This window comes from Macaca thibetana, chromosome 2, assembly GCF_024542745.1.
Source record: "Macaca thibetana thibetana isolate TM-01 chromosome 2, ASM2454274v1, whole genome shotgun sequence".
Classification (NCBI taxonomy): Eukaryota; Metazoa; Chordata; class Mammalia; order Primates; family Cercopithecidae; genus Macaca; species Macaca thibetana.
The window spans coordinates 44,657,949-44,685,626 of record NC_065579.1 but is presented as its reverse complement, the minus strand read 5'-3'; the positions used below and the strand labels follow the sequence as shown (position 1 = coordinate 44,685,626).

General features: G+C 38.8%; 1 protein-coding gene across 2 annotated transcripts in view; it reads left to right on the top strand.

The window, feature by feature from the left end:
• The window catches only part of GK5 (glycerol kinase 5), a 73,090-nt gene extending 46,918 nt beyond the window's left edge, over positions 1 to 26,172 (top strand). For both annotated transcript variants that reach the window (XM_050778110.1, XM_050778111.1), the window contains 7 exons: positions 810 to 936; positions 1,475 to 1,579; positions 5,450 to 5,544; positions 10,811 to 10,914; positions 11,795 to 11,854; positions 12,818 to 12,951; positions 17,498 to 26,172. In XM_050778110.1, coding sequence (XP_050634067.1) covers positions 810 to 936; positions 1,475 to 1,579; positions 5,450 to 5,544; positions 10,811 to 10,914; positions 11,795 to 11,854; positions 12,818 to 12,951; positions 17,498 to 17,646 — 774 coding nt within the window. In that variant the 3' untranslated portion in view covers positions 17,647 to 26,172. The remainder of the gene's footprint in view (positions 1 to 809; positions 937 to 1,474; positions 1,580 to 5,449; positions 5,545 to 10,810; positions 10,915 to 11,794; positions 11,855 to 12,817; positions 12,952 to 17,497) is intronic.
• The last annotated feature ends 1,506 nt before the right edge of the window (positions 26,173 to 27,678 follow it).

Genomic DNA, 27,678 nt, shown 5'->3' with positions numbered 1-27,678 from the left:
ACCAATCTGAGAGGATCACTTTAGGCCAGGAGTTTGAGACTAGCCTGGGTAATATAGTGAAACCCCATCTCTACAAAAAAAATTTAAAAGAATTGGCTAGGCACGGTGGCTCACGCCTGCAATCCCAGCACTTTGGGAGGCTGGGGCAGGCAGATCACGAGATCAAGAGATCGAGACCATCTGGCCAACATGGTGAAACCGTCTCTCTACGAAAAATACAAAAATTAGCTTGGCGTGGTGGCGTGCATCTGTAGTCCCAGTTACTTGGGAGGCTGAGGCAGGAGAATTGCTTGAACCCAGGAGCTGGAGGTTGTAGTGAGCCGAGATCGTGCCACTGCACACCAGACTGGCAACAGAGCAAGACTCCCTCTCAATGAAAAAGAATTAGCTGGGTGTGGTGGTGTGCACCTGTAGTCCTAGCTGCCTTGTAGTTCTAGCTACTTGGGAGGCTGAGGTAGGAGAATCACATGAGTCCAGAAGTTTGAGGCTGCAGTGAGCTATGATCTCACTGCACTCTAGCCTGGGTGACAGAGCAAGACCCTGTCTCTAAAAAACAAAACAACAAAAACAAAATAAAAACATTTCCTGAGGCATGTTAGTTATCTGCAGAGTATTAGTCCTAGGGAGACTCCCATTCTATGGTTGTTGCCCCCTATTCTCTTTGGGATTTTTTTTTTTTTTTTTTTTTAAGGAAAAGGAAAAAGAAAAGAAGATGTTTAATCATGAGAGTGCAATAAGTGAGACAATGGGCTATAATAAAATTGGCCACTGTTAAGGGCAATGGATTTACATTTGAACATTTTTGGTAGGTTGCTGACCAGCAATCAGCCATGTTTGGAGAGTGCTGCTTCCAGACAGGTGATGTGAAATTAACCATGGGAACTGGGACATTTTTGGATGTTAACACTGGAAATAGCCTTCAACAGACTATTGGAGGTAAGTAGTTACAATTTATCCTATTTATTAAATATCAATAAATAAAGATGGAAGTTAGAAAATGTTGATAATTCTATTAGATTGTTTCTATTTAGGAGCCTTGTTTGAAAACCACAGATAAATACAATAGCATAGTTCTCTAGCAAACCAATCTCATAGTACCCTTTTATTTCTCAATTAAAATATTTATTGCCATGTTTCTAGAGACATAAACATGCCTATAGCTAATACATACTAGTATTTATTGTTCATATTATGTGCCAGGCACTGTGCTAAGTTCTTTTTATGTGTTAATTCAGTTTATTCATTTCATAGCTCTCTGAGGTAGGCCATTCTATAGTTAAGGAAACTGCAGCTAAAAGATTAGAAACTTGCAAGACTACAGCTAGTAAATGTAAGAGGGCTGGAGTTTGAACGTACACAGTCTAACTTCAGAGGCACTTTGCAGTTTTTTGAGATAACCAAATCATTACATTGTAGAAGTCTCTATAATGAATTATGCATATCTTTGACTTACATTCATTGTTTGCTTTGCAAGGCTTTTATCCATTAATTGGGTGGAAGATTGGACAAGAAGTCGTATGCTTAGCTGAAAGCAATGCAGGAGACACTGGTACTGCCATAAAATGGGCTCAACAGTTAGGTAAGTTGTCTTTTAAATGGATTTCACAGGCCAGACCTAAAGAATTCAAGAATGCCACAGGATTGCAGATTAGTAGGGAGCAAATGGATTGTTCAAATGAAACACTAAAATAAAATGATGTCTATTAAAAGCAAATATAAAGTATTTTTATGATATCAAAATGGTAAAAGGTTACGTCTTAAAGACAGGAACCATAAAGAAAAAGAATAATAGATTTAACTATATAAAATATTAGTGGGTAAAGAGAGATATGCCATACACAAAATTAAAAGACAAATTGGTAATAACAATTTGTAGCATATGTCAGAAAAATTAATAACATGACAAAAACGGGCAAAGGACAGAAGTACAGGTATTTTATGATCAAATGACTATCATGAAGTGCTGTTCACATACGATAATTAAAGAAATGCACATTTTGGGCTGTGGTTCCAGTGTCAGTTCAGTTTTCAGTGCTTTTGCAGTGCTATTTGGATCTGCCCCTCATTTGTGCCACCCAGTGGTCAGTCTGGGTGGTGGTTTGCCTGGAGATTAGTTCTCAAAGCCTTAGGCTTGTTGTTTAGGGTCAGATCTTTACATGTGCAGCTCAAGAGTGAGATGAGGAGTTCATTAAAAACCTTTATAAGGTAATTTTTCCTTAGCTCCTTTCTCTCAGTAATCTCCCTGGTACCTTTTGACTCTCAGGGGATCCCCATATTGGTGTTCTAGCTAGAAAGCTGGTGCTTTAGTTTCTCTACTGAACACCTGCTACTACTACTACCTCCCTAGCCTCATGGCAAGAGGGATGAGAGGAGAAAAAGGGGGTCAGAGAGAGAGAGAAGGAAAGAAGGGAAAGAAAGGAAACAAAGTAAGAGAAAGACGGCTGGGCGCGGGGGCTCACGCCTGTACTCCCAGCACTTTGGGAGGCTGAGGTGGGCGGATCACCTGAGGTTGGGAGTTGGAGACTAGCCTGAGCAACGTGTAGAAACCCTGTCTTTACTAAAAATACAAAATTAGCTGGGCATGGTAGTGCATGCCTGTAATCCCAGCTACTTGGGAGGCTGAGGCAGGAGAATCACTTGAACCCAGGAGGCAGAGGTGGTGGTGAGCTGGGATCACACCATTGCACCCCAGCCTGGGCAACAAGAGCGAAACTCTGTCTCAAAAAAAAAAAAAAGAAAAAAAGAAAGAAAAAAAAGAGGGAAAGCAAAAGGGATTTTGTTAACCTCTCGTCTTCGAGTTTTGGTTGCCTCTGCTGCTCTGTCTGCTGTCACTGCAGCCACAGGATTGCCAGGGGCAGGCAAGACCAAGGGGAGCGGTGGCGCGGGAAGCAGCAAGCAACAGGGATTCCCCCCATACTCTTAGCTTGCAGTTTTATGTGCCTGTGCTACTGGGCTGCCATGGCTGCTACCATAGGATTGCCTGAGAGAATGAAAAAAATCTAAAGAAAACAAAAAATGAGAATCCCTCCACTCTGTCCTGTAGAGACCCTTGTCTCCTACTGCTCAGACCAGAAAGGAGCTTCTATTGAAGCTCTTCATATTTGCACTCAGTGTACAGATCTGAGTCCTTGAGTTTCAGGCTATTTCTGAGTCTAGGCCAGGAATATCAGAGAAAATATAAAAACAGGGAGTCCCCAGATGGCTTTTCCATTTATTCCTCCAAGATTCTTAGTTGCATTCAGTGGGAGAGAGAGAATGGAGTACGCTTACTCTGAAAGACTTCTTATCAATTAGCTTATTTGACAACAGTTTAAGTGGAAGATTATTTAGAGAAATTCTTCAAGCAAGGGATGAAACAAACAGTGAAGAATGTGAATAAGATAATCTCTCTTTGTTTTCTGTTTCTTTATCAGTTACCAAAAACTTTCCTCAAACCAACTGTCTAGTATGTTTTCCTACATCTTGTCTTGTAAAAATTGAACATTCGGACATGATTCGTTAAAAAAGTATAGATTTTAAAACCAATTTTTTTAAAGAGATAGGAGTCTCACTGTGTTGCCCAGGCTAGATTCAAACTCCTGGGCTCAAGTGATCCTCCTGCCTTTGCCGCCTGAGTAGCTGGGATTACAGGTACGCCACCATACTCAGCTTAAAACCAGTGTTTTTAACATTAGTTTTTGAAGTGCTAGAGATATTTTGATGCATTATCTGGACATTTTGAACAAATGGATGAAACTTACGGATTTGATAACTGTCATTTTGAGTAAAATTTTTAGTTATTATTGAGTGATCCTCATTAACTTGAGTTTTAATATAGGTGCTCCTTAAATGTCTTTAGTGAATTTAAGTATATTAATTTAGTTGTATAACAAATCATAAAATGATATAGAACCAACTTAAGCCTCTCTAAAGCCAGCAATATTTATTATGACTGAGTCTTTTCTTCTGATCTATGCTGTTCAGTACTACATACTCATTCAGAAGTCATTTTACAAACAAGGATATCCAAATGGCCAGTGAAAAGGTATTTATTAGTCAGCAGGGAAATCCAAAATCAAACCACCATGTAATACTACCAAAATAGCTAAATTGAAAAACATAGACAATGCCAATTATTGGCAGGAAGATAGGAGACTGGAACTCTCGTGCTGCAGGCAGGAGCCTTAAACTGGTAGAGCCACTTTGAAAAACTATTTGGCAGTATCTGTTAAAGCTGGTTCTAAATGTAAAGACCTTAGAACTGGCCATTCCATTCCTTCATGTCAATAAACAGAAATGTTTACATATGTCCACCAAAAAGAATGTGCATGAATGTTCATTGGGATCTATTTCTATTAGCCAAACACTAGGAACTATCCAGATGTATATCACCAATAGAATAGATTGATAAATTGTCTATAGTCACATAATGGAATACTATATAGAGGTAAGAATGAATGGAGTACAACTACATGTAACGGTGTAAGTGAATCTCACGAGTATGATGTTTAACAAAAGAAGTTTGTGTCTTGACCTGGGTGTGAGTTACTTGGGTGTATTCACACTGTGAAAACTCATCTAGCTATATACACTTAGGATTTGTGCATTTTTTTGGTCTGTATATAATATACTTAAGTTAAAGTTTACTAAATTAATTAAGTCTTGTTTTTTTTGTTTGCTTGTTTTTAAAAAATTGACTTTTAATATATCTGTTACTGGCCCCTTATTTAACTTATTAGATGGAGTATTTCAGTTAATTCTCTTGGGCATTATATTACAAGTAGATGATACTTTCATCAGAAACTTTGGATGGCTCTTATCTTTCAGAGAATAATTTTTTAATGCCAAAAATCCTACATAGAATTGATTTTTTAAACAGCCCAAATATCTTTAAAGAAAAAAGTGGCCGGGTGTGCTGGCTCATGCCTGTAATCCTAGCACTTTGGGAGGCCAAGGCGGGTGGATCACCTGAGGTCGGGTGTTTGAGACCAGCCTCAGCAACATGGGGAAACCCCATCTCTACTAAAAATACAAAATTAGCTGGGTGTGGTGGCGCATGCTTGTAATCCTAGCTACTCGGGAGGCTGAGGCAGGAGAATCACTTGAACCCGGGAGGTGGAGGTTGTGGTGAGCCGAGATTGTGCCACTGCACTCCAGCCTGGGCAACAAGAGCAAAACTCCAACTCAAAAAAAAAAAAAGTAAGGCCTGCTGCATACAGAGCCTGTCTAAGAGGGCCTTCTACCTCCTGTTTCCCTTCTATGGGCCTGTAAACCTATGCAGTATGAGAATTCAGATAGTACCAGAACAGAATGGTCTTTATGCTGACCTTTTTAAGTCAGCAGTCTTTTACATTATATTCATAATAAATGTTGATGCAGGTAAATACTATCATGTAATATAATTCTGTTTGTGCCTCTCCAACCTCTTCATTTTGTTTTAGGGTTTTTTGTTGTTTGTTTGTTTTTGCAGACCTTTTCACAGATGCTGCTGAGACTGAAAAAATGGCCAAAAGTTTGGAGGATTCTGAAGGAGTTTGTTTTGTTCCATCTTTTAATGGATTACAGGTATATATTTTTTAAAGTTAATGGCAATTACAAATATTTTTCTCCTCCTGCCACACCCAAACTTATATATCTATGACTCTCTTACCTTAAAATTTGAGCACTGAACAGAACTAAGATGAAAGGTAGATTTTAGGGCTGAGAAGTTATGCTCTGACCAAGCATGAATTCCATGAGGGAACTGAGCATCCTGAGTATGGCCCTGCTGGCTTGGCTTGTGCTGATGGAATTCAGCTGAGTTCTGCTTAGAACTGTGTGGAACCTGAGTTGGCAGGTTTATCATAGAACTTTTATATAAGACTTAGCTTTACTTTATCATGAGCAAAAATAGCCATTTCCCAGTGGGGGGAATATATCAGCAAATTCTCATTCTTTACTTAGAGGAAATAAGCTATTGAGAATTAAGAGAAATAATGTCGAGGTACATACATCACACACATATGCACATACATATGTACGTGTATATTTTGCACTTGTACATTGTAAGTTTTACTAACTTTTTAAAAAATCAAAATCTTGGCTGGGCGCGGTGGCTCACGCCTGTAATCCCAGCACTTTGGGAGGCTGAGGCAGACGGATCACAAGGTCAGGAGATCAAGACCATCTTGGCCAACACGGTGAAACCCCGTCTCTACTAAAAATGCAAAATATTAGCCGTGCATGGTGGCACATGCCTGTAGTCCCTGCTACTCAGGAGGCTGAGGCAGGAGAATTGCTTGAACCTGGGAGGCGGAGGTTGCAGTGAGCCGAGATCACTCCACTGTGCTCCAGCCTGGGCAACAGAGCGAGAGTCCATCTCAAAAAAAAAAATCAAAATCTCTTTTCATTAATTGTTGTGGTGGAGTATTGGCTACTTTTCTTAATCAAAAAATGAACCTAGTAAAAGTCTTGATTTTGTAACATTTACCTTTGTATTTAATTGAAAGATCTCTAATACTGCCTTTAATTTTAGAATATTATTACAAATACTTTTAAAACAACTTTTCAAGTATATTATTATGAAAGTTACTTTTTTGGGAAAGCTCATACTTCTCTTTTTAATCCTCCTGTAAACATTTTTTCCTGTAAAAAAAAAACAACTTTCTCTTTCTTCTTGCTTATCTCATATTCAGGCAATTAATTACAAAAGTCCAAAATTTGAGTTTGGGTATATGATATAGAAGCTGGTAGAGAAAAAAATTAGGTCAGGGTGTTTTAAATCTTTAATAATACATACTTCCAAAACTAGATTTTAAAATGAGCATGATTTCAATACCTGTAATATTTTTATTTTGTGTACTTTATCCTAAAGGACCGAAAGCTTGTAAATTGATTCCATTGCATCCTCTTCAGGATGATGTGAGGGAACCTCTAAATAGCACCTATCATAGTCCAGAAAGTGAAAATTTTTTATCTAATTGAGATTTCAGGAAAAAGGTTAGATGAATAATTGTCCTCAGCACGGTAAGGTTTGATTAGGTTACTACTGGTTCTTTTCTTCTCTCTGAAAAATGTGCTACAGGACTTAGTAGTCACCTTGTCTTAGCAAGTCTGTCTCTGTCTTTGACTTCTCTATCACCTCACATACCTGTAATATAATAATTATGTATATTATATGATAATAGTATAAAGTATATGTTTTTTTAAGTATTAAACCCAAAAGATTTAGACAAAACTATCACAGGTTTGATTTTTAATTTCATCTTGATAGCAAAATGTCCCTGTCCTGCCTATGATTGTAACCTGCCCATATACTGGCAGTAGAGGGTAGTTGGGAGAGGTGGTAGATTGACTGTAGGTCATATATTTCCCTGTGTAAAATGAAACTTTAGCCGGGCGCGGTGGCTCAAGCCTGTAATCCCAGCACTTTGGGAGGCCGAGGCAGGCGGATCACGAGGTCAGGAGATCGAGACCATCCTGGCTAACACGGTGAAACCCTGTCTCTACTAAAAATACAAAAAGAAATTAGCCGGGCGTGGTGGTGGGCGCCTGTAGTCCCAGCTACTCCGGAGGCTGAGGCAGGAGAATGGCGTGAACCCGGGAGGCGGAGCTTGCAGTGAGCCGAGATCGCGCCACTGCACTCCAGTCTGGGCGACAGAGCGAGACTCCGTCTCAAAAAAAAAAAAAAAAAAAAAAGAAACTTTAACTGGAAATTGAAAGTTAGATCAAACAGCAATAATGTATTAATACTAAACTGTTTGGAAAATAGGAGGGAAGATCACCTATAATCTGCCTATCTCAACAACTAGAGAAAATGAGGGATGGGGAATGAAAGGAAAGAAGGTTTACGTATCTGTGAAACTGCTTTTAGCTTTAGAATATTGGTACAGCCTTAGATAATCAGGATCAGGATGTTGAAATCCCCTAATGGTCTCATTTTCTCAAAGGAATCTCCTGAGAAAGGGGTACTGGATGAGCTTTGAGGGAAATGGGAAAGTCTAGGACAGCCACTTCAGGGAAAGGCAGAAAGGGTGGGAGCCATACACTGGGGGTGGCATCAGTTAGTGCAGCCATTGTGGCTTTCCTCTAGCAGGGCTTGTGGTTTGGGGAGTGGGATACCGAAGTAGGTATTAGAGGCAAGAATCAGTGGTCATTTACCTGGATGTTAGAGTTACTGTGATGATGGCAGTAATAGGATAGACAGAGAAGCTGTTTGTCCACATACTCCTGAGGACTGGGATTGGAAAGCAGTCAGCAACTGACAGCAGTTCTTAGTGTTGTTTGAGTTCCTGCTTCTCTCTGTTCTGCTTTGCTCTTTTCATTACCAACTTTGCTGTGTATCCTTTCTTCCTCCATAGCTTCTGCTTAATTGTCATTATTTTTCTCATACTTTTTGCTTCTTCACAACTTAGAAATATCACATACAACATTCCTCTACCTTATGCATCCTTTTAGCTTCAGTTCCCCCATTGATGGGGTCTTTTTCTTAAGTGTTTCCTGGTTTTGGTTTCCAGGAAAACCACCTTGTTTTGGACCACCTTGTCCTTTTGCGTTTCAGTCAGACATTGAGTCAGCTGTACTCACCCTCTACAGTTGTGGTGATGGCATTGGGACTAGAGCATGAAACATGGCAGCTTTAGATAACAGGGCCTATGGATTCAAGCAGTTTCCTTAGAAGGAGATAAAACCAGCAAGTCCTGTGATTGCTATCTCTAGTTTTGTGAGTGGCTAGGATGTCTGAATGGTGCAGTCTGTGTTCTGGGGCAGGAGACTACTAGTTTTGCCTAGGGCACCAAACAGATTTCAGGCCAATTAAACCACTATTTTCTGTGATATCCTGGAAGAAGTCATATTTACGCAGAAAAAAACATAGCATATTGCTAGGGACTAATTGAACTGGTCAAATCTGACTAATCTTAGTTTTATGATATTATACCATCTGATATAAACCAGATTTATTGTATATGTTTTTACTAATTAAAATCACCAGAAGCTGTTAATAGATTTGAAAAATTATCAAAAGAAAATCTCAGTAGGAGGGAAATCATAGCTATAGCAAAGATAAGATATAATATAGAATTTCTTAAGTAATTAAGAAAAATACTGTTTGTTCATTTATTCACCAAATGTGTATTGCTGCCCTATGGGGAGCCAGATATAGTGCTAGGCACAAAAGACACACTGGGAGTACATCGGACAAGGTTCCACCCTGTGGTACTTACAGTGTATTGAGGATGGTGGGGTTTCAACAAACCATCAAGTGGAATATGTGATTATAAACTCTGGTACATGGTATGATGGGAAGTTACAGGGTTCCATAAAAACAGAGACCTCATCTAGTCTCTGGGGTCCAGAGTTTTCCCTGAGGAAGCCAAACCAAGATTTGAAAGGAGTAAGAATTAATTAGGAGAAAGGGTGGTGGAAGGTGTTTCAGGTAAAGCGATGATATGTCAAAACCCTGAAGCTAGAAGGTGCTTTTCTGAGAACCATAATTTCCTGACAGCACTAGATGTCCTCGTAATGACCATTTTGGTGTGTTAGTGCTCTTGTGAGACTCTTATCTGTTTCCTTATGAGACTGCAAGCTCCAGCAGGGATCTTTGTTTTTCATCTTTTTTTTTTTTTTGAGACAGAGTCTTACTCTCTCACCCAGGCTGGAGTGCAGTGGCACGATCTCAGCTCACTGCAACCTCTGCCTTCCAGGTTTAAGCAATTCTCCTGCCTCAGCCTCCCAAGTAGCTGGGATTACAGGTGCCCACCACCACACCTGGCAAATTTTTTTGTATTTTTAGTAGAGACGGGGTTTCACCATGTTAGCCAGGCTGGTTTCGAACTCCTGACCTCAAGTGATCCACCCTCTTCGGCCTCCCAAAGTGCTAGGATTACAGGTGTGAGCCACCATGCCTGGCCTGTTTTTCATCTTTGCGTCCCAGAATTGCCTTACATTTCTGGAGATACAAAGATGAATAGAAACCTCATCTGATTAATACATATTTCTAGCTCAAGATTTTGGCTCTTTTGAGAACATGTTAGGCTGGATTATTTCTGATATTAGGCAGTAAGACTATTAAGCTAAGAGAGAAGAGTATAGTAGTGTTTTTTTTAAGACCCTGTCTCACTCTGTCACCTAGGCTGGAGTGCAGTAAAGTGATCACGGCTCATTGCAGCCTCAAACCCCTGGGCACAAGCAATCCTCTCACCTCAGCCTCCCAAGTAGCTGTAACTACAGGCATGTATCACACCAAGCTAATATTTTAAGTTTTTTGTAGAGGTGGTATTTTGCTTTGTTGCCCAGGATGGTGTTGAATTCCTGGGCTGAAGCAGTCCTGCCTCCTTGGCCTCCCAGAGTGCTAGGATTACAGGTGTGAGCCACTGAACGTGGCCAGAGTATAGTTTTAATGTCTGACAACATATTTGATGTAAGTTATGACACTAAAAAGTGCATTTTTGTAGAAAGCTGTTCTACATAGTACAAAGTAGAAAGCTATTCTACATAGTAAACAATTTTAGTGTAAAAACTTTACAGCTGGAGAAGGGATTTCTGTGATTGCTCTTCATTTTCCACATTTATAAAGCTAAGCATTTAATAATTTGTAACTATATGTTTCAGTTCCTCTTTTTGACATAAATGCAAACAGAAGCTAAGTACAGTAACTGTGACTCAATATCATTTAAATGCTATTAAAAAGTTATATTTACCATAATCTTTGGACTATCTTTTACTTTTGAATTATTTAACCATAGCATTATTTTCTTCTAATGTGGCTGTGTTTTTATTGTATAGTATTTCCTCAAGTCTGTAGATGTAATTTAGAATAATAATAATATATTCTTATTATCTCTTACTGTAGGCTCCATTAAATGACCCCTGGGCATGTGCCTCTTTTATGGGTTTGAAGCCTTCCACCAGTAAATACCATCTTGTACGAGCAATATTGGAGTCAATAGCTTTCAGGTATGAAAACCTGCCCTGAACTTCCCCTTCCCCATATAATATTGCCATGTCTTTCATTAATTTGCTACAAAATGGAAAATTTCTTAATTTTAATTAAATTCTTTAATTTGTATTTTTGGCTTATTTGATACTATATATTATGTAATATGTTCTTCTTGCTAATTTCCATGGTATCTTTCTTATTTTTTCTTATATTTAATGTACCAATACCACTCAGACTTGATACCTGAAAACTGAAGGATTTTTTTTTTTTAAATTCAATTTCTTAAGCATACAAGATTCAAAATTTGGATTTTCAAAGGTTTAGTCTCCTTATTCATGAAAGAGGATTCCAAGTAATAATGCTTCTGTTGTGCCCCAAAATTGAGTCATCAGAATTATTCTTCATGCATATTTCCCTGTAATCTTTTTGTGATGGGACAGGTGTAAATTATTAAAATTAAGAATGATGCTGTCATGAATATGGGATTGTAACATTTAAAATGAAATTTTCTGTGATTACAAAGTAATTGTTTTTATATTTGATTAATTCTATTAGATTTTACTTATGGTTTGCCATCTTAATAGCTATCTATTAAATAGATGCTTGTTTTAAATTTTTCTTTCTAGAATGGTAATAGATAAAATTTAGTTGTAAAATATAAATTATGCCTTCTTACATGAAGGCAAAAAAAACCACAAGGACCTGCGCTTCTTGCTTATTTGAGTATCTGTTCTACAGTTTTCATTTAGCACAATGTATTTCTTTAATATTTTGTTTTGTACATTTTATAAATATCAAATAAATAAAATTATAGTTTGTATTTTTCAAGATCAGAATAAAGTAGTGAATTATTATGAAATGAATTTCTCATAAATAGTTATCTTGTTTTTTAACTAGAAACAAACAGTTATATGAGATGATGAAGAAAGAGATTCATATTCCTGTAACAAAAATCCGGTATGTAAAGTTTATTTCTAATAGACTTAATTAGAAATTAGAAGAAAGTGGTAGCTGCTATGAGCTACCACTCATTTCTTTTTGAGATCCTGAATAATTCATCTTTATGATTATTGAGGATTTCAAAAATAACTTCTGCCTAGCTCCTTCACAACAAAATTCTTTTATTTATATTTTTGTTGAGACGGAGTCTTACTGTGTCACTCAGGCTGGAGTGCAGTGGCATGATCTCAGCTCACCGCAACCTCTCCTGCCCGGGTTCAAGTGATTCTCGTGCCTCACCATCCCGAGTAGCTAGGACTACAGACATGCGCCACCATGTCCAGCTAATTTTTTTGTATTTTTAGTAATGATGGGGTTTCACCATGTTGGCCAGGCTGGTACTCAACTCCTGATCTCAGGTGATCTGCCCTCCTCAGCCTCCCACAGTGCTGGGATTACAGGTGTGAGCCAACATGCCCAGCTACAACAAAATTCTTGGTCATAGGAATTCATAGAGGAGAGGAGAGCTAATTATGTATTTATGGAGAATACAATATCAAATTTGGGTGCATCTTGGCACCCATATATGCCACATATGTGTAGTATATCAATCTTTAAAATCTCTTTTTTGGGTGTGTAACTATCCTTTGGACATGTAAGCATCAAACTTCTTGACTTCCTTTTCTGTAATATCTAAGTGAATTTTTATGTTACCTTAGTTTATTATACCTGGCCTGTTTTGAACCAGTCCTAAGACAAACAAGGGCAGGTGAGAAAATTGATGGCAGAAATAAGGAAAATGTTTAAAGATTACCCAGTAAGGTTCTCTGCCATTAGGTTAATGCTAAGTGATTTAATTTTAGAAATAAAAAGTTAAATGTATAAAATAAAATCAAGGATTTCAGAAAAAAAATGTGGCCCACTGAAAAAGAATGATGCTTTTGTTGTAGTAATTCATCTTACATATTTTGTTCCCCACAGGGCAGATGGAGGAGTTTGTAAGAACGGTTTTGTCATGCAGATGACTTCAGACCTGATTAATGAGAATATAGACAGACCTGTGGACGTTGACATGTCATGCCTGGGTGCAGCTTCTCTAGCTGGCCTTGCTGTTGGTATGTGTAAAATTTATAAGAATGAGAGCTTTCTTGCAAACTGTTTCTTACAGATAGCATTTCTCCTCTCACATCAAAAAATTCTAGAGAATCTGGAAAGCCTTGGTGTCCATTAAACTCCATATACATATGCATATTGCTCACAGAATACCCTGTGACCTCCTCTATTGGTGAGTCTGTTTGCACCTCTTCTATCCTTACCTCACTCCTTCAGTCAGAAATATGAGACAAGGACAGTTAATTCTCAGCTGTGTCAGTCTCTAGCAAGAGAGAGTCTCTGGGTAAACTTTCTGGATAGATAGTGTTAAAGAAAAAAATTATTCAGTGACACTTATTAAAGAACAATAAGGTGAGCCGGGTGCAGTGGCTCACACCTGTAATCCCAGCACTTTGGGAGACTGAGGCAGGTGGATCACCTGAGGGTCAAGAATTCGAGATAAGCTTGGCTAACATGGCAAAACCCTGTCTCAACTAATAGTACAAAAATTAGCTAGGCATGGTGGCACATGCCTGTAATCCCAACTACTTGGGAGGCTGAGACAGGAGAATTGCTTGAACCTGGGAAGGAGGAGGTTGCAGTGAGCCGAGGTGGTGCCACTGCACTCCATCCTGGGTGACAGAGCAAGACTCTGTCTCAAAAGAAAAAAAAAAAGAACAGTAAGCTGGGCTTTATTCTGGAGGACTATCAAGATAGGTATAGGGACTACTTCAGTGGGATCTTATGGTGGGAGAGAGATTAGGCTCAACTTTGAATACAATAAGGAAAAGTGAGAAATTATAGCCAAAGAGCAGAGTGAGAGTCAGTGGATGGAAAATTACTAAGAGGAAACATTGAGGTAAGGGGACATTCTTGCTAACCAACCTAATAATATTTTCAAGAAGGCAGGCCAGGGTGATCAGATATCATCTGGAGGATGAGATATCGAGGTTGATCAGAAATTGAGGATGGGAGATTGTGGCTACACCAATTTAGCAGAATTCTTGCTCAAATTAGATAATGCAGAGATGACTATGGAAGTCCAAAAGTTGAGGCCTAGTTGGAAAAGAGCTTGGAGGAGCCTGATTGGAGTTTGGTCAAGGAATAAACCTTGTCAGTAGGTTTGCCTGTGGCATTAGAAACCACTCCATTCTTTTATTTATTGAACAACATTTGTGGAGCATCTGCTACGTGACGATCACTGCTGGCAATAAAGAGATTAAAAGCCATAGTCTCTGATCCCTGGTGGGAGGAGACAGGTAAGTCAAGTGATTATTAAGTTTGTTTGATAAAGCCAGTGAACAGTGACAGTATTAATAAGCAAGTGATCTAGGCTTTCCAGAGGAGAGCACATATAGTTCAATTTTGAAGGGGCTAGCAGAGAGTCAGGTGAGGAGAGGGTGAGAAATGGGTGGCACAATATCCCTATTGCAACTTGTGCAAAGGCATTGGTCAATGATGGGAAGTACTGTTACGGTGAGAGCAAGAAGGGAGTGGGAGAGGTACGTAGAGGTCCAGTTGTGGTGACTCCTTATAAAGAAGAGTTCGGACCTGACCTTGAAGGCACTGGAGAGCCACTAAAGAATTTTAAGCAGGGGGGAACGTAGAAAGATCTGCATTTGAACAGATCACTTTGACAATTAGTGAAAAGATCAGTGAGGAGGAATAAGAATAGAAGTAGGCATGTCGATTTAAAGGGCCGCCTAGGAAGCAGGATGATGCCTTAGGACACTCAGAGTGTTTTAATGTGTTTCTTTCTGGGGAGTGTTTGGTACAAAATAAGATATTTTACATTTAAAAGTTTTAGGCTAATAGTATATTAAAGTTACAAAAAGCCTAAAATCTTGGTAAATTTGGCTTAAACTTGATTCTACTAAAAATCTGGTAATTTTGAATAAAATTGAAACGGTTACTTTCATTTGTTCATTGATTAATGTTTGATTAATTAAAGTTGAAGAAAATAAACTGTCCCTTAAATAATCAATCTCATTTGAAAATTTGAACTCCTTTGTATTCCAACTCCTATAAATTTAGTATGTTTGATTTTTCTCTTATTACTTTCACATGCCTGATTGAGCAAACTTAGAACTGTAACAAGGTAAATCACAAATACTTAAACAACAAACAAATTGAATAAATTAAGCTATAATTATAGTAAATCAAGTTCTCATAAGCATTTTTATACTTATGTTAATCAAATTCTTCTACACTTTTCACCTGATAAGACTAAATAAGTCAGATTCTCTTGAACATTTAAAATGCTTTAAGTAACAGATACACCCAGGGTTGTTTTGTTGTGTTTTGTTTTGTTTTATTTTTGAGATGGAGTTTCCCTCTGTTGCCTAGGCTGGAGTGCAATGGCGCAATCTCAGCTCACTGAAACCTCCTCCTCCCAGGTTCAAGCGTTTCTCCTGCCTTAGCCTCCCAAGTAGCTGGGATTGCAGGCACCCGCCACCATGCCTGACTAATTTTTGTGTTTTTAGTAGAGATGGGGTTTCGCCATGTTGGCCAGGCTAGCTTCAAACTCCTGACCTCTGGTGATCCACCCACCTCGACATCCCAGAGTGCTGGGATCACAGGCGTGAGCCTCTGCACCCGGCCCCACATGCAGGTTATTTTTATACATAACACAGTGACTTGAGTTTTATCTACATCATTATATTTAATTTCAAACATTTGCTTCTGTCTCAGAAATGTGAGACTATGTATATCCTCTTTATTTTATGAATTTACCTGGAAATTGGATTTGCTCAACACATACTTAATAAAATGACTTAAAATATATATGCCTTAAAATGTAAACAATAAATTCTGGAAATGAGGATTTTAAGAAACACATTTATTTTCCTGACTAGATTTATCTAACTATAGTATACTGATGAAAACTATTTTTTTCTTTTAAAAACTTGCCTACATTAATACCTTTATTTATTTATTTTTAATTTAAGTTTTTTTTTTGTTTGTTTTGTTTGAGATGGAGTCTCACTCTTTAGCCCAAGCTGGAGTGCAGTGGTGTGATATCGGGTCACTGCAACCTCCGCCTCCTGGGCTCAAGTGATTCTCGTGCCTCAGCCTCCTAAGTAGCTGAGATTATAGGCACGTGCCACCATGCCCGGCTAATTTTTTATATTTTAGTTGAGACAGGGTTTCACCATGTTACCCAAGGTGGTCTCGAACTCCTGAGCTCAGAAGATCTGCCCGCCTCGGCTTCCCAAAGTGCTGGGATTACAGGCATGAGCCACCGCACCCAGCCTACATTAATACCTTTAAACATAGATAGTCTAAAATGTTGACTGTAAAGAAAAAGAATGTGACCTGACAAAATTTTACAAAGGAGAATTTATGTGTCAGTTTTATTGGTAAGAGAAAATGTACTTCATGAAGATTTGTAGACAAAAGAGGTGCGATAGACTGCTCAGTAGGTGAAATGTGCCAAGCTTACTAATAACATACCTGTATCATTTCAGATGACTTATGATCTTAGTTATAAATGTTCTCGCTGGGCGCTGTGGTTCACGCCTGTAATCCCAACACTTTGGGAGGCTGAGGAGGGTGGATCACTTGAAGCCAGGAGTTTGAGACCAGCCTGGCCAACATGGCGAAACCCCATCTCTACTAAAAGTACAAAAAATTAGCTGGGCATGGTGGCGCATGCCTATGGGCCGAGCTACTCTAGAGGCCCAGGCAGGAGAATTGCTTCAATCCGGGAGGTGGAGGTTGCAGGGAGCTGAGATCGCACCACTGTACTCCAGCCTGGGCAACAGAACGAGGCTGTCTCCAAAAAAAAAGTTCTCTTGCTTTTTATTATATATCATATGATCCTTCCTGCAAAGAGCAGTCTATGCTAGAACTACAAAATTGTCTTAAATTGGAATTTAAATAAATTATATAAAAGACTATAGTTTGAAAGAGAAACTATTACATTAATCCCCAACTTTGAATTTTATGCATATTCCAGAAAGTTGACATTTACCTTAAACTGTAAGACAAAAATCTTAATGCATCTTCATTTATTTTAATTGCATAAAAAGAAAATACCCTATTTCTTTTTTTTTTGTTTTCTTTTTCTTCTTCTGTTTTTCTTTTTTTAGAGACAGGGTCTTTCTCTGTTACCCAGGCTGGAGTGCAGTGATGCGATCATAGCTCACTGCACTCTCGAACTCCTAAGCAAGTGGTCTTCCCTCCTCAGTCTCCCGAAGCATTGGGATTGCAGGCGTGAACCACTGTGCCTGGCCAGTAAATATACTGTTTTTTTTCACTTGGGATTGTTTTAATAATAGCAAGTTATGAAATTAAATGATGGCATAGGGTAGCTACTTTAGAAGTGATGTGGTATCCCACCACACAGAAACTGAGCTGAAAGTTAGAAACCAAAAGACTTGAAAATCCTGGTATAATTATTTTCAGGAATGATCAATCTAACAAAATTCAAAAGTAACAAAGTATTTTGGATTGTTTTAAAAATAGTTTTTGTTTACCTTTCTACCAGCAACTCACATAGGATTTTGGATAAACTTTATTGGACTCATGATTTGCCTTAAAATTTGAGAATAATTTTTTAATCTATAGGGTTTTGGACTGACAAGGAGGAACTAAAGAAACTGAGACAAAGTGAAGTGGTTTTCAAGCCACAGAAGAAATGTCAAGAATATGAAATGAGTCTGGAAAACTGGGCCAAAGCAGTGAAACGCTCTATGAATTGGTATAACAAGACATAACACTAAATGAAATGATCAAAACTATAGATGGCTGGTTTATGTGACGTGCAGATGAGATGAAGCTCAGGGATAACCAATATGACAATGACTAAGAGGAGAAAATGTTAAATAAGCTTCATAACTTAAGAAGCATTGCTTTAAAAAAACTCTTACTTTTTTCCCTAAATCATGGTAAGGCAGCAATACCTCAAAACTTTATATCTTCTATTTTGTAATAAATTCCAAGGGACATTAGTCATTTCCAACCATATTTTGACAGTTGTGGGTCCTCTTCCTTTTTATACTGGGTCAATGGTACATAGGAACATAATGATTTACCTTCCAAGCTAATAGTTCTGGGTCAATCACCATGCACATATTGTTCCAAAATTACATGAAATGTATTTATTTAATTCTTTAAATTTAAGTGGGCTATTTGAAGTACATATAGCTAAAAAGAAAGAATAACTGAGAAAATGTGGAATTTTGAAACATTAATATTTTATGTTTAAAGCCATAATTTTCTAATATTATATCCAAATATGAGCTTAATATGTCCCTCTCAGATAAGCTTATGAGTTAGTTAATGCTTTCCTTTACTGGTCTTAAAGACACTGCCTTAATTTTTCCTTGTTCAACCAAAATCTGAGCATTCTTTCTATGTTGAAAACACTGAAAAACTAATTTTAGTTAATGAACTAAAAAGAATATTGATTTTTAAGAAACAGAAAAATGCTACTTATTTTCCTTCTCAAATAATATTTCTTTCAAAAACTTCTGACTGAAGTATAACGTGCTGGTAGTTAACATAAATCTTGCCTTTCTCTTGTTCTTTATCTTTCTTCGTTGTTTAGATGCTTGTATTAATGTCTTTTGTTTTTATTAAGTGCCTAATTGACAGAGCTTAATTTGAAGAAAGTGCCCTAATTTATTGACCACTTAAGAATTGCCTTTATTGGGGTATTTTATTTGTTCCTGCATCTTTTTGATGTTTGTTCGGTCCACTCATCCCTCTGAGTATGTGCAGCGGATAGCGGATAGAGGGGAGGAGAGTGTGTCTATGCTCAGGATTGCCCTTCAGCCACTCGGCCAGAGATCCACAGGGAGCAGCAAGGACAGTCTCGCATTCTCAGACTTTCTTGCAAGAAACAGTGAAGAGGAGTAAGTTGTGAGTAGTGTCAAGTTGGATGTAGAATTGTCCTAAGGCAGTTGACCCCACCTTCCAACATGTTTTCACTTTATTTGCCCCTCCCTATATTTGGGGTAGGTTCCATTTGGATTTGCAGCAATAATGACTTTATTTCTCTCTTGGTCAGGATTTATCACATAAAATCCTTTTATTATAGAACTAGCTATTTTAGTTACATAGTATTGTAACTAATGAAGAGACTTATAGAGAATTTTGTTTTTGCTGTTATATATGTCCATTTTGGAGACAGATATGATAGAACTAGAAGTTGTTTTTTTTTTTTGAGGCGGAGTTTCACTCTTGTTGCCCAGGCTGGAGTGCAATGGCACGATCTTGGCTCACCGCAACCTCTGCCTCCCAGGTTCAAGCAATTCTCCTGCCTCAGCCTCCCTAGTAGCTGGGATTATAGGCATGTGCCACCAGGCCCAGCTAATTTTGTATTTTTAGTAGAGACAGGGTTTCTCCATGTTGGTCAGGCTGGTCTCGAACTCCCGACCTCAGGTGATCCACCCGCCTCGGCCTCCCAAAGTGCTGGGATTACAGGCGTGAGCCACTGAGCCCGGCCTAGAACTAGAAGTTAAGTTGCATTTCTGCAAGTGCCATTTGAATGAACTTCAAGTATCTTCTTAATTAAATTTTCTGATGAAGGCATTGTAGCAAATATATAGTATAATTAAATCTACTAATTAACATTTGGAAATATTTTTGTTATTAATAAATTGAGGTATTTTATTTACTGTGAAAAGTCAAACTTCATTATGTAGATAAATCTTATTCTTTTCATTCTTTCCCCTGTTTACATCCTTTTTACAAAGCTTAGTCCCCAATTAAAGCTTTCCTATCAAAAATCACATGGAAGCTGCTCTGTTGTTTTACTGTTACACGTTCTGTTTCTCAGTGGGTGTAATTTTTTTTCTTTTTCTTTTTTTGTGGAGACAAGGTCTTGCTATGTTGCCAGGATAGTCTTTAATTCCTGGCCTTAAGTGATCCTCCCACCTTGGCCTCCCAAAGTGCTGGGATTGCAGCCGTGAGCCACTGCAGCCATGAGCCACTGCACCCAGCCAATGGGTGTAATTTTATAGAAAATAATTCTTTTTGTCAGAATATACTAAATTGTAATATTAATACCTGAAAATTTGTTAGTTCACTTTTCCACATTCTTCTTTCCCAACATATAACCACAAGATAAAGGATAAATACTTTGGGCTGGGTGCATTGGCTCATGCCTGTAATCACAACACTTTGGGAGGCTGAGGTGGGCAGATCATTTGAGGTCAGGAGTCTAACCTGGTCAAACACGGCGAAACCCTGTCTCCACTAACAGTACAAAAATTAGCTGGGCGTGGTGACGCCAGCATGTAATCCCAGCTACTCAGGAGGCTGAGGCAGGAGAATTGCTTAAATCTGGGAGGTGGAGGTTGCAGTGAGCCAAGATCATGCCACTGCACTGTAGCCTGGGCAACAGAGCGACACTGTGTCTCAAAAAAAAAAAAAAAAAGGATCAATACTTTTGAGATAATGTTGGAAAGTAACTTTGAATGTCTCTCATTGGAATTGAGCATCTCCTCAAGTGTTAGTGGCTATTTTTTTCTTCTGTGAATCTAAAAACTAGTATTTTATTTTTAATATTTGTGGCCATTTTTAGTGATAAGAGTTTAGTAAATATTTTCAGAGTTAACCAAAATCAGAAATGTGACCACATTTGCTTTTGTGGTTGCAGAAACAGTTGATAAGATCAATTGAGCAACAAAATTGTCCTTTCTTTTTTTTTTTTTTTTTGAGACAGTCTTGTTCTGTTGCCCAGGCTGCAGTGCAGTGGCATGATCTCGGCTCACTGCAACCTCCACCTCCCAGGCTCAAGCAATCCTCCTGCCTCAGCCTCCCAAGTAGCTGGGATTACAGGTACGCGTCACCACACCCAGCTGATTTTTGTATTTTTAGTAGACACAGGGTTTTACCATGTTGACCAGGCTGGTCTCAAACTCCTGACTTGTGATCCGCCCACCTCGGCCTCCCAAAGTGCTAGGATTACAGGTGTAAGCCACCACACCTGGTTTGTCCTTTCTATCTTCCAAGTTTATTTTTCATTTGTATGCTAGTATTTGAAGTTTAGAAAAATTTGTGCTATTTCTCAGCAAGTTTTATTTTCCCATTATGGATCTATCAGATATTTTTAGAAGGTCTGCAACTGTCTCATCAAGGAAGAGAATGTTCCTGTTCAATCTATCTTAAAGTGCTACTAATTGCTTTTATACTGTAGACGTACTGATTTTTTCATCTTTTTTATCCAACCATGGCCTGGTTTCCTAATCTCAGCATTGACATTTTGGACTGGATAAATCTTTATTTTGGGATGCTATGCTGTACTTTATAGGATGTTTAGCAGTATCCCTGACCTCTGCCCTCTAGCTACAAGTAGCATCCCCCTAGTTATGGCCAAAAATGTCTTCAAACATTGCCATTCTGAGAGGCAAAATTGCCCCCAGTTGAAAGCCACTGATACAGGCTGTTAGAAGAAAATTGAAGACTCAGTGAATATAGTATCATACTCCTTTTCTTTCTGCCTCATTTTACCTTAGGAAACGGTTGTTAGCAAAGAAAAAAAAAAGTATCTTGAAATAAATAAATAGGGTTTCTATTTTGCTGATTAATGAAGAAAAAAGAAATCTCAGCTGGGCACAGTGACTCACACGTGTAATCCTAGCACTTTGGGAGGCCAAGACGGGCGGATCACTTGAGCTCAGGAGTTTGAGACCAGCCTGGGCAACCTGGCGAATCCCTATCTCTACAAAAAATACACAAATTAGCTGGGTGTGGTGGCACACACATATAGTCTCAGCTAATTAGGGGGCTGAGGTGGGAAGATCACTTGAGCTCCAGGAGGTGGAGGCTGCAGTGAGCCAAGATCATGTCACTATACTCTAGCCTGGGTGACAAAGTGAGACCCTGTCTCAATCAATCAATCAATCAGTAACTCAGGCTGTAATTGTCTTCTGATGTTTTCATCCACCCAGCCCCACCTCTGCAGCCTTAATTACTGGAGTAGGTCCATGATTTCAGTGTAGGGTTAATGTATTCTGCAGATCATCTTTGATTTGACCTGCTTTTTTGCTTCCTTTTTATCTCTGAACAAAGGAGATCATCAGTCTCTTTAATCTGCCTTCTGTGTAAATCTCTACCAGACTGGAAGCTCCCTGAAAGCAGAAACTGTCTGCTTCCCTAAAACTTAGCACTGCTTTCATGTATGTGGGATACATTTTTACTTTGTTAGTGCAACTTTGTTTGTACACATGTTATCCTTGATATTACATACATTTGTTCATGGGGGCAATTTATATTTGTTGTGAGTAATATATTTTTCTGTTGGATTAAGAAAAACTATACTCTTCCCAGCACTTAGGGAGGCCAAGGAGGGCGGATCACCTGAGGTTGGGAGTTTGAGACCAGCCTGACCAACATGGAGAAACCCCATCTCTACTAAAACTACAAGAAAATTAGCTGGGTGTGGTGGCACATGCCTGTAATCCCAGCTAGTCAGGAGGCTGAGGCAGGAGAACCGCTTGAACCCCTGAGGTGGAGGTTGCAGTGAGCCGAGATTGTGCCATTGCACTCTAGCCTGGGCAACAACAGTTAAACTCCATCTCAAAAAAAGAAGAAGAAGAAGAGGAGGACGAAGAGGTGGAGGAGGAGGAGGAGGAGGAACTACTCTGTAGTGAAAGCTAGAATCCTCATATTGTTTATTTAAAATTTTTGGCCAAGCACAGTGGCTCATGCCTATAATCCCAGCACTTTGGGAGGCTGAGGCCAGAGGATCACATGAAGCCAGGAGTTCAACTACAGCTTGGGCAGCAAAGCGAGACCTTGTCTCTACAAAATAATTTTTTTAATTAGCCAGGTGTGGTGGTATGCCCCTGTAGTCCCAGCTATTCAGGAAACTGAAGCAGGAGCATTGCTTGAACCCAGGAGTTCGAGGCTCCTGTGAGCTATGATTGTGCCACTGCACTCCAGCCTGGGCAACAGGGCAATGCCCTGTCTTAATAAAATAAAATTCTTAATATGTTTATATATTTGAAAAACCATTTGTGTAGAGATACACATCCCTAAATACACATAGATATATTAACTTTTTAAGCTTTAATTGAAGCCTTTCTCTTCACAGGTTTTATATATTTGACTGCAGATGACTAACATTGAATTTTGAGAGTGCCAAACACTCTGGTGCTATAGGGAAGGAACTTCGTAAATAGCCCCTCCTGTAAGGGACCAGTCTTTAATCTAAAATAGTCCAGCCCAGGAATCTGGCAAGAATTTTGTAATTATTTGAGGAGACATGTAGATGTACCCCCTGGAGTTCTTTGACTTTAAGTTATTCTAGAGTCATCCCAGAGATGGCCTAGAAGGCTTGAATCTACCCCCAAAGGATTCTGAATCCCTTTGGGAAATTTAGACTATAGTTTTCAGTAAGAATTAAAAGCCCCAGGATAAGCATGGCAGCTCACACCTGTAATCCCAGCAATGTATGAGGCCAAGGTGGGAGGATCACTTGAGCCCAGGAGTTCGAGACCAGCCTGGGCAACATAGTGAGACCCCCATCTCAATTTTAAAAAAGAGAGAAAAAGCCAGGTGCAGTTGCTCACGCCTGTAATCTCAGCACTTTGGGAGACCAAGGCGGGTGGATCACCTGAGGTCAGGAGTTCAAGACCAGCCTGATCAATATGGTGAAACCCCATCTCTACTAAAAATACAAAAATTAGCCAGGCATGGTGTCATGTGCCTGTAGTCCCAGCGACTTGGGAGGCTGAGACAGGAGAATTGCTTGAACCTGGGAGGTTGCAGTGAGCCGAGATTGGGCCACTGCATTCCAGCCTGGGTGACAGAGTGAGGCTCTGTCTCAAAAAAAAAAAAAAAAAAAAAAAAAAAAAAGAGAGAGAGGGAGAGGAAAAAAAAAAAACCCAAACACACTTTGGACTTTTACAACCTACTTGGTCCCAGAATTGTCTTATTGTAAACCCAAACCCAGGTCTTCTGGTTTGAACCAGTCAAAAAGGTAATCTAAAAAAGTTAAATAGATGATTCAAAATCATGTTGGTTGTTTTTCTTTTTAAATCCCCTTTCCAATAAAAAGGAATCATTTTTCTTTTTTTAAGTTTTGAAACCTCATAGCCATAAATATTTTGGCACCAGCATCTATTGGCACCTAAGTCATTGGCTGCATTGTCATCATATTCCCATGGGACCCTTGTTCCTAGAGGAATGCAGGAATGATCTTGAAGTGGGAAGGACAGAGACAGGTGCTTGCAAAATCAGATATTTCTGAAATTCTTTGTTATTCTTTTTCTACTATCTTTCCCCACTTTACTATACATTTGGTCTATTACAAAATGGCTGTATTTAAATAGATACCTGTGATGTTTAGGAAACAAATGATATAGAGACTCCCATTTAAATGAATCTTACCTTTATAAGAAACGGCCAAACTGTTTTCCAGACTGGCTGTACCACTTACATTCCCACCAGCAATGTATGAGTGATCCAGTTTCTCTGCATGCTCGCCAGCATTTGGTGGTGTCACTATTTCTTATTTCAGCCCATTCTGTTTATCCTTTTCAGTGAAATTTCTGTTCATATCTTTTGCCCATTTGCCAACTGAGGCAGGAGGATCACTTGAGCCCAGCAGTTTGAGGCTGCTGTAAGATATGATCACTAAATGTTTGCTTAATGAGCCATATCTTTTATTATTATTATTATACTTTAAGTTCTAGGGTACATGTGCACAACGTGCAGGTTTGTTACATATGTATACATGTGCCATGTTGGTGTGCTGCACCCATCAACTCGTCAGCACCCATCAACTCGTCATTTATGAGCCATATCTTTAAATATCTTTTTTAAAGTTTTTAAAAATCAGTCCAGTGGTTTATGTGATTATGTGGGATTTTTAAAAATCTTTCCAGGCAAAATGTATATAGCATTTTGAACATATTTACAATGTACTGAGCCCAAGAGTTCTCATATTCTTTCTTTGCTCATTATAGAGTATGGTACTAATACTGTGTAACAGTAAATTTTCAAAGATATCTTTACTTAGAATGTTAAGTATACAGATATATACTTTGTACATAGTTATAATGTTTCTAACCTTTTTATTTAAAATAGGCTGATTTGTGTAAAGGTTTCAGAATGATTTTGTTAATAAGTTATTAGAAAGATTCCTATTTGTGCAAGATGGTAAATGTAGATTCCAATTTGTATGCCTCAGTAAATTCATCATCTTATTTCTCTGATATTCTTTTTTTTTTTTTCTGAGATGGAGTCTCGCTGTGTCGCCCAGGCTGGAGTATGCAGTGGTGCGATCTCAGCTCACTGCAAGCTCCGCCTCCCAGGTTCACGCCATTCTCCTGCCTCAGCCTCCTGAGTAGCTGGGACTACGGGCTCCCACCACCACACCCAGCTAATTTTTGTATTTTTAGTAGAGACGGGGTTTCACCGTGTTAGCCAGGATGGTCTCGATCTGACCTCGTGATCCGCTTGCCTTGGCCTCTCAAAGTACTGGGATTGCAGGCGTGAGCCACTGCACCTGGCCTTCTCTGATGTTCTTAATGAATTTTGCAGTTTTATTAAATTGTCATTGAGAACCTCATAAATCATTGTTAAGATCTATACAAAAAATCAAGGATCCACAGTAATAGAAATATTTTTCATCTGCATATGAATTTTTCCCTTCCCTTTTTGTCTACTTTAACTTTTGGATTTAAAAAAAAATTACCTAGACATTCTTATTAAATACTATTACCTGTTCTGGTTTCTGCACATTAAGAAAGTCACAGAGGAGCCAGACATGGTGGCATGCTCCTCTATTCCCAGCTACTCAGGAGGCTGAGGCCAGAGAATCGCTTGAGCCCAGGAGTTCGAGGGTAGCCTGGGCAACATGGCGAAACTTTGCAAAAACAAAAACAAAACAAAAAACAACCAGAGAAATAGCACTTGTTAACTACAGTTGTGACTCTAGGTAAACTTGGGCCTTAATATGGTTAGACAAGAAGCGTTTTATGTAACCTTGCCTTTTTAGATCCTATTTAGGCTGATTAGTCTATATTCTACATTCTTGCACAAAGGAAATTACTAGAGAAGTGGGATAATCCTTTGTGGTGGGGAAAATAAAATTTGTTGTGAAAATATGCTGTATTTTAAACTATTTAGAAAGATTATAAATAACTGGAGAAAAGATAATTTCATGGAATTAGCCTAGCAGATGTTAAAAATCCTTTCTGAAAATTATAATTTAAAATTATTGGGAAATTACAATGAAACTGAATAATCTGTACATGTTGGTATATTAAAGCCATTTTTATTTTGTGTTTCTCTGTTATTTGCTTCGAGTTCACAGACATATTTAGTGACATCTATATGGGTGGAAGATTCAGTCAGATAATCTGGATTCCATTCCTTGACCATAGTGGAGTCTCTCATGAGCCCACGGTATTATTTCATAGTAGAAGATGTATGAACATTCATAGCAGAAGAATGATGAACATTGAGTTGTTTGAAGAAAAGAAGAGGTTTTGGTTTTGTCATGCATTTTTGTTGTCATTGTTGTTGTTCAAAGCAATTAGTCTATTGAAGAGGACATGGAACAGGGGACATGATGGAGATATATGGAGCTGATGTTGCTGAAGTTTCTCTGGTTATTTTGTATCAATAATTTTGAAGAATGGGTTTTGTTTAAAAGAAATTGTAGAAAAAAAGAGATGATGATGATATTGAGTATTGGTGTATTTTTTGCTGTTTAGAAAGAAACAGAACCCATTAAGAGGTGGAGATTAGACTGGAAGCAGTGACTCACGCCTGTAATCCTAGCACTTTGGGAGGTTGAGGTGGGAGGATCACTTGAGGTCAGGAGTTTGAGACCAGCCTGGCCAACATGGTGAAACTCCATCACTACTAAAAATAGAAAAATTATTCAGGTATGGTGGCACGTGCCTGTAATCCCAGCTACTCCAGAGGCTGAGGCAGGAGAATCACTTGAACCTGGGAGGCGGAGGTTGCAGTGAGCCAAGGTCATGCCATTGCACTCCATCCTGGGACATGAGAGGGAAACTGTGTCTCAAAAAAAAAAGGGGGGGGGAGGGGGAAAGATTATAAGGCAAATACATTAGATTTGCCAAATTTTCCTTCCCCCTTGCCCACCATTTGAGCAAGAACATTTGCTACCAGATCCCAGGGAGTTCTCATCCTTTCACCCAGCCCATGGGAGCCCTTGTCTTCTGTCTTCCAGAAAACCATTATTTCTATTAGCATCCCAATCTTCATGACCAGACACCGTCGAAAACTGAGAAGAGTCTGAAATTTTACTCAACTTTGGAAGCTAACAAGTTAGTCTCCCACAGTTTTATAGATACTGGTTGAGTATCCCTTATCTGAAATGCTGGAGATCGGAAGTATTTCGAGTTTAAGATTTTTTTTGGGGGGGGAATATTTTTATTATGGATACTTACCAGTTGAGCATCCAAAATCTGAAAACTTGAAATCCGATACCCAAATCCGAGCATTTCCTTCGCACATCATGTCAGTGCTCAAAAAGCCTCAGATTTCACCAGCTTGGGCAACACAGGGAGATCTTGTTACTAAAAATAAATAAATAAATAAGAAAATCAGCCAGGCATGATGGTCATGCCTGTAGTTCCAGCTACTTGGAAGACTGAGGCCCAAGGATCACTTGAACCCAGGAGGTCACTGTAAGATATGATCATGTCACCATACTCCAGTCTGGGCAAGCAACATGCTGTCTCTAGTAATAAAAAGTTTTTAATTTAAAATGTCAGATTTGGGAGCATTTAGGATTTCAGAGTTTTGGATTTGGGATG